Below are 7,672 nucleotides of genomic sequence, written 5' to 3'. Positions count from 1 at the left end.
TGATCATGGGGACATGATGACATAAAGAATATTATCCTCATTTCCAATGCTTGGGAAATTTCAGTAGTTCTTTGTGATGGAGGAATCTTATCTGCTGGGCTAAACATCTGCTCCACAGAAAAAAAGAATGCCTGACACAGGAGTGCGAGATGACATAATGAGATGCTGTCCTCTGGTCTCATCATTGCCAGTGTTTTCACAACAGAGAAGAACCTTGGAACTTTCTAGGGTGCAGAATCGATGGTTTTCAGACAGGTGCTCCTGGGGGTGAGGTGTGCTTTCTCACAGTTGGTGGCTTCTTAATGTAACAATGCCACTTAGAAGTGAGGGGAGGATAGATGTGTTTAAGGTTTGTGATACATGTTGCATACTGTCCTGAAAGCAATTATATCAATTTATGTTTGAACTTAAAACACAAAATCATGTAGTTCACTGCCTCAATATCATTTAGCATTTTTCATCCGGCTTCTAAAAATGTCAGTTTGATAAACTTTATAGCATTCATTTGTCCAAGACCACTCTAATACTAAAATCACATTCTTTTCAACCTTTTAAAAAGTTTGCAATTTTTTTAAAAAATTGATTTGAAAGGGAAAGAAGGATGGTAGTGGAGAGGCCTTCTTAGTTTAGTTCATTCCTCACAGCTGAAGCTGGGTCAGGCTGAGTCAGGAGCCCAGAACTGGAAGCCGTTTTCCTGAATAGGTGGCAGGGACCCTGTGCCCTGAGCTGTCCCTTGCTGCCCACCGCAGTGTGTGCGAGAAGGGAACAGAGGAGGAATTTGGACTCAGGCATTCTGCACAGGGCGTCGAGTGTTCTGAGTGGCTTCTCAGGTACGGCATCAAATGTCCACCCCAAATGGACCTTTCTTTTTGCAGGCAGAATTTACTTTCCTCTTGTAGGAATACTCCAAGAACACGTCTGTTTGTGCTTTAGCTAGACTGATTTTGGTTATATAATTTTCTTTGTTCCTTTATATCTCTTTTATTGTCATATGGGCGTGTTATAAATACACACTTCTTGTGCTTGATAATTATGCTGCAGTAATTTGCAGTAAATTTACTTTCAGTGTTAGAATTTGTATACTCTTATCTGTATTGGAAGCGAATTTTTTTCCAGTAAGATATAATGAAGTCAGTCAGTTTATGACAAATGCAAAGAAACGTGGTCACGTTTTTACTCACTTAATGCAAATCTTTAGTTCACTGTAATAAAAGTATATGAATGAATCTTTTTTCATTTTTCTATATACATTACTATACACATTACTATATCACTACATGATAAAAATTGAGTGGGAAAAAAATCCAAAGGAAGAGAAAACAAGAAATCGGCATTGGCTGGGAATGCATATTATGGTTAACAATATTTATATTTAGACTAGTAAGAGAAATGTTAAAGAAATATTAAAGGATGAAATAGCCAATAATCTAGACGTTAAAAAAAAAGGATCTGAAAGAAAACATCCTATTAGTGGGACAATGACAACACAGAGCAACACAGCAACAAAAGCTGGGAGATAAGGAGGTGATCTTTCTCTTTCCACTCCCTTCTCACCAAAAGAGTCTAATGGAACAAGATTCTGGGAGCCCGAGACTATAGTCCTCGAATGTAATACAATCTGCAAAGGTATTTCAAAAAGTCAGACAACCCAATAATGTGAAAACTAGACAAAAGGCTCCCAGGCAGTCCTCTGAATTCCTCTGAACTACATTGTATTCTCAGCTGTCTCATGGAGAAACTCCTGAGGAACCAGAGTGTTTGGGTAAATATGGATTTAAAGTCACTGCTGGTGTGTACATGTCCTATGGATTTATTTCTCCATCAGGTAGAATTAGAAAGCTGATCCGAAGCCTGCTAAGCACTCAGTTCGTCTTCTTTCTTTTTTCTCTTTCTCATGCATCTCTTTTCTTTGCATCAGTGATGTTCAGGCACTCTTGTTGAGTGAAACAGTGTTAATGGCTGAGAGAGCAGAAGCGTTGTGGACTCTGGGCTAGCATGTGCTAGTTAACCCAGTTTTAAAAGGCATTTCACAGGCCCGGCGGCGTAGCCTAGCGGCTAAAGTCCTAGCCTTGAAAGCCCCGGGCTCCCATATGGGCGCCGGTTCTAATCCCGGCAGCTCCACTTCCCATCCAGCTCCCTGCTTGTGGCCTGGGAAAGCAGTTGAGGACGGCCTAATGCATTGGGACCCTGCACCCGTGTGGGAGACCCGGAAGAGGTTCCTGGTTCCCAGCATCGGATCGGCGCGCACCGGCCCGTTGCGGCTCACTTGGGGAGTGAATTATCGGATGGAAGATCTTCCTCTCTGTCTCTCCTCCTCTGTGTATATCTGGCTGTAATAAAAATGAATAAATCTTTAAAAAAAATTAAAGGCATTTCACTGGGTGGGGGTGAAGGGTCACAGACACTACGTGACACTATGTTGTCTATTTGCTGTGGCCCAAGGTAGTTTATGTCTAATGAACACTTCACTGGGTGGTGTAGTTCTCATGTGTAAGAAGCTTAGAAATACTGGTATCCTTCGTTATAAGCCATTCTAAGTCTCTACCATAGCAGGACATGTCAGTGCTTAATATGGTAAAACAGCTGATAATCACTGCTGCCAACTCCGTATATCCAGGTTCATCCATCATGGCAGACTTTGCCTTGTTGCTTCATTCTGTTTGAAGCGTGGTTAGAGGTTGTGTTTGCCACATAACCTTGCCTGAATGAGTACCTTCCCTACCATATCTCAGGTGACCCTGTGGTATTTCCCCGAAGCCAGAACGAGGGCATGATGGCTAGACAGCACACAACAGAAGAAAAACTGGAATAGATTCAGCTTCAAGGATGCTCTGGGTGAAGCTACAGAGAAATCATTTCCTGAAATGAAGACTATTTTATATTTCTCAAATATTTCTAGTGTCACTTACATGTCTGATACACTAGACCCTTTGAGAATAGAAGTATGGGTCCTAGTGCAATAGCATAGTGGCTAAAGTCCTCGCCTTGAGTGTGCCCCAGAATCTTATATGGGCACTAGTTCATGTCCTTGCAGCACTGCTTCCCTTTCAGTTCCCTGCTTGTGGCCTGGAAAATCAGCTGAGGACGGCCGAAGGCCTTGGGACCCAGCACCCGTGTAGGAGACCCGGAAGAAGCTCCTGGCTCCTGGCTTCAGATCGGCTCAGCTCTGGCCATTGCAGCTGCTTGGGGAGTGAATCATCGGATGGAAGATCTTCCTCTCTGTTTCTCTTCCTTTCTGTATATCTGACTTTCCAATAAAATAAATACATCTTTTAAACAATCAGAAGTATGAACATACAATCTCATATTGTAAAATGAGCTCAATTGTGAAAAAGGGAGATAGAAAGTACAAGAGTGGAGTCCAGGGCTGTGATTGAAACTTCAGTGTCATGAGTGGATCATTTCTGTAGTCTTTGTCCCAGGCACATGTTCTGTTAGGTAAAGAGAATAGGGACATAAACTCCTTTTCCCGAAATAGAACTTCTCATGTAGTTCTAGGACACTCGGTTCCTAGTTCTTAATATGTTTAATGTTTCTAAATTGGAGGAACTCACTGCTCTGTGTCAGCTGAAGCAGGTGCGGTCACAGTGACATCTTCATTTTGCACTCTTCAGGCCTCTTACCCCAAACTTCAGTCCCTATTCTCGCTTCCCCTCCCCTACCCCTACCCAGATACTAATTAACTTTCTTTTGCCTCACAGTTTTCAAAGATAATACCACCTCAGTTAATACAATTATGAGCCAGTTAGAGACAACAGAGCTCCAAATTTCACTGGATGTGGAGAACAGGTTAGGAAAAACACCTGTCCGCTTAGGGAAGTGTAGATTTTCCTGGAACAAGAACAGTAATATAATGCAGGGCATTTAAGGAGTGAATGAGCAAGAGGACATTAAAAGAAGCTGAACCAGCATTGTGCCATGGCATGTGGAGGAGACTGGCAGCGTGAGGCTTATTTTAAATTATTGCAAAAGTAGAGTCTGTTGCTCTCCCTCACACACACATGCATGCACACACAGGGAGGAGAGAGAAAGTGAAAAAAAAATCTTCCATTCATTGGTTAACTCCCTAGATTACTGTAGCAACCAGGGATGGGCCAGGCCAAAGCCAGGTGCCAGCAGGTCATCCAGGTCTCCCACATGGGATGAAAGGAACCAAGGTACTTGAGATATCAGCTGCTGTTCTCAGGTGCATTTCTAAGGAGTTGGATCGTAAGTGGAGCAGCCAGGGAGGTGGGATGCCGTTATCCCACACAGAGGTTTAACTTGCTGCAACACAATGCCAGCCCTTGTGGCTAGTTCTTGACCAATGCCTATTATAACACTAGGAACTGCTCTGGCAGAAGGTGTGAACGTGAAGAAGAAGGAAGTTGGGAACTCTCCAAGCATCCCTGAAGAGGTGACATGTTTACCGTGTGGACTTCTGTGTCTCCATTCCATGGGATTGGGAAGAGTGAGCAGCACCACGAGTGAGGAAAACACTGAGTCCTGGCGTTGGCACGGGGCTATGGCCTGTATATCAGTCTATATGTAAGAACTCATGTTCATTCTTGCTTCAAAACAGAGGGATTGCACTGGAATGAACACTGAGCTTCAAGATCACTTTTCAGTTGTAAACTCGGCCTTTGCCTTTGTGCTTTAAGCTGAGGTGTCCGCGTGAGCTGTGAAAGTATGCATAAGGCCTTATCATGGATGTGAAAGACATTAATCTTTAGAATAAAAAATATTTTTGTGTATGATCTCTTCCCATAAACACTTTAAGACACTCTTTATGAAATCAAAGGTGATGTGATTTCTTGTTTGTTTTAATACGTGGATGAATAGGAAATGTGACGATTTCATTGCTCAGTAGTTAAATATGTAGGATTACTTTGGAAAAAAGGAAGTATTTTTAGTGTGCTAGATGTGGCTGTGCAAAGCCACTATGTGGCATCTTTTGGGGTTCAGGAGGTGCTTTTGTCCCTTATCCTGTACAAGTCTCACAGTTACCCTATTTTTAGATGTATAAATATTGTCTGCAAATATTATCCTGTGGATTTGATGTTTAAAGTTAAAATACAAGACTTACACTCTAACTCAAGAAAAAAAAAATAGCCAGAAAGCAGCAGAGCTCTTCCATGTGAATTGTGGAAGGATTCGGTTTCAATCATGCGGTTCTTAAGTGATTTGGAAGTCAGGCCTCTCAGTGTAATACAGTTTTCTTCAAGACATTTCAACAGACTTCAGCAGATGTTGTGTGCTTGATAAAGGGGGCAGAAATATTTCATTTTCAGTTTATTTAATTATTGTTGGGGGCCCAATTTCCTATTAGTTTGACATGGCATTTCAGATTTGCCAGAACACTTTAATCTCCATAACCATTGTTTTATACCCCAAAGAGGATAGCCTGTTTGGGAAAAATTAGGCTGTTTAGGAAAAACAATTTATCTGTCTTTGATAAACACATTTAGTTTTCTGACTCAGAATCTCTTTCAAAAGGAGTATTATTCCTACTTCTTCACAGGAAGGTAGATAAGATTTTATGTAATTCATGGAAAAGTAAGCGACAGTGCCTTTTTTTTAAACAATCAGGTATCAATGCTTTTAATATTTTCCCCTCAATGCTAGAATCAAGCCTCTCCATTTCACTGTTGCAAAGTGTTAAATAAGAAACCGTTTCTTAGAGTATATTTAATGAGACATTGCTTTTTGTTACTATTCCACAAAAGAGACAAACCCTTAGGAATAACAAGACACTGCCAAGCTTTTAATATTGACTTTTCTGTAAATCCATAGTGTCCATCATTCATAATACAGGTTAACATTTTACAGGCAAAAACCGAGACTGAACATTTTTCACTTGGAAAAAAAAATCACAAACTTAAATGTGCACAATAGACATCCTCAGCCAATGCACTACAGAGACGGGAGGGCTGTTGCAGAATGCACTGTGCAGTTGAGTGGGAATGAGGGAGTCTCGGAGGCGTGTGACTGGTGTGGCCTCTGTCCCCTTTTAATATCGACTAGAGAAATCACAGAGTCCTCCCAGAGGGTAGAAGCAGATGATCTCTTTGAAAGTTTTCCTCAGTTCTTGACTCCGGAGCGCATAAATCAGAGGATCGATGATTGAATTACACATGATCAGAATGAGATACAAGTTAAAGTGAGACATGAAGCACACACAGTATGGGTTCTGGGGACAAGAGATGTAGAATATTAAGTGAAGGAAAAAGGGGGCCCAGCAGACAACAAAGACCCCAATCAGGATGGTCAAGGTGATTGCCCCCTTCATGTTGGCGCCTTGGCGGATGGTGCCCGTGCCCGGGAGGACAGCGATCCTCTTAATGTGAAGTCTGGCCATGAGGAACATGTGCACATAGAGAGAGGCCATGAGGGCTAGCATGGTGAAGAACATGGTGATGAGGCAGATGATGACAGCGCTGCTGTCTGAGTAAATGATGAAGAGAATGCCTGAAACTGTGCAGGCTGCCCAGATGCAACTGATGGTGATCCCAACCCGCTTAACTGTCATAATGTTATGGTACTGGAGGGCATAGAAGATAGTAAAATACCTGTCCACTGCAATGGAAAGCAGGCTGCAAATTGAGGCAAGCAAGGAGCTACAGATCACTGAGTCAATGACATTGTCAATATTCACTGTGAAACTCTGTGCGTCGGTATCCGTACTGTTGAGCAAGGTGATGACAATGGTTTCTGACCCATTGGAAACGCTCACCAGCATATCTGCCACAGCCAGGCTGCAGATGAAAAAGTACATGGGCGAATGCAGATTCTTGTTCTTGGCTATTGCTACGATCACTAGAATATTCTCCAGCAAGCTGATGACACCCAGAGTCACAAACACCTCAGGAGAAACGAAAAGTTGCTCATAGCACCCTCCATCTGAGTAGCCCTTCCCAAGGGACTCACTGGCATTGCTGTGCAGTCCATAGGTGCTGCGGTTCCAGAAGTGGAGAGAAGTGTGCATCCCGTGGTAGTGGGTGGAGTTCATGGTGCTGCAGGTGGATTCGATTTCCCTTGGGCTGATTTCACCTCCTGGCTCAGGGAGTCCCAATTATTTTCTCCACTTTCTTTATCTGTGGGAAAGTTGCCAGACTACTGCTGCATACTTGCCGAGCCTGGTCATAAGTGCCATGGCTTGTAGTGGAGTTTTTAGTCTTTTATAGTTCCGGCTCTGATCATTATCGTCTTTATGTTACACTTCAAATGCTCATTCTCAGTTGGAAAGCTTGCTGGCTGCGTTTTGGTTCTCACTCCGACTTTAATTTTGTGAATTTAGGTCTTTCAAAATAATGTTCCTGGTAGCTGTCGTGCCATCGGGAGAGGATTGTTGAATGCATGCTAAGTAGGCGCTTCTCCAAAGCGACTGCTCCTGGCCCCAGCGTAGCTTCCAGGGATTGCAGCAGGGGTTGCCGCTGCTGCTTCTTAGGGGGAAAAAAAAAGCTCCGAGTAGCTCCTCCTCTGCTTGCTCCTGACCAATCCAAGCACAGGGGAAGCTTGTGAGGCACAGATGAGCATCCTGAGATTCTGATTGCGAGGCAGGCCTCATTTGGATGCAGGAGCTTCTGGAAAGTAGGCTGGAAAGGACCCCTGAATTTTCCTATTTCTAGTTTTCAAGGAAAGCAGCAGGATACCTAGAGTGCATCCGGTGCTGTGACAGCAAGCCACCTTAAGG

The 7,672-nt window shown here is 43.0% G+C and overlaps 1 protein-coding gene across 1 annotated transcript; it reads right to left on the bottom strand.

The window, feature by feature from the left end:
- Positions 1-5,983: 5,983 nt before the first annotated feature.
- Positions 5,984-7,041, bottom strand: MC4R (melanocortin 4 receptor). The gene has a single exon (XM_004579458.2). The coding sequence runs from the start codon at positions 6,986-6,988 to the stop codon at positions 5,990-5,992; it is 999 nt and encodes a 332-aa protein (XP_004579515.2). The 5' UTR covers positions 6,989-7,041; the 3' UTR covers positions 5,984-5,989.
- Positions 7,042-7,672: the final 631 nt, after the last annotated feature.

Source organism: Ochotona princeps, chromosome 18, assembly GCF_030435755.1.
Source record: "Ochotona princeps isolate mOchPri1 chromosome 18, mOchPri1.hap1, whole genome shotgun sequence".
Taxonomy (NCBI): Eukaryota; Metazoa; Chordata; class Mammalia; order Lagomorpha; family Ochotonidae; genus Ochotona; species Ochotona princeps.
The sequence above is the reverse complement of the archived record's forward strand: the minus strand, read 5'-3'. Positions and strand labels throughout refer to the sequence as shown.

Coding starts and splice junctions, on each gene's coding strand:
- MC4R (XM_004579458.2), bottom strand. CDS start 6,988: ATGAACTCCACCCACTACCACGGGATGCACACTTCTCTCCACTTCTGG.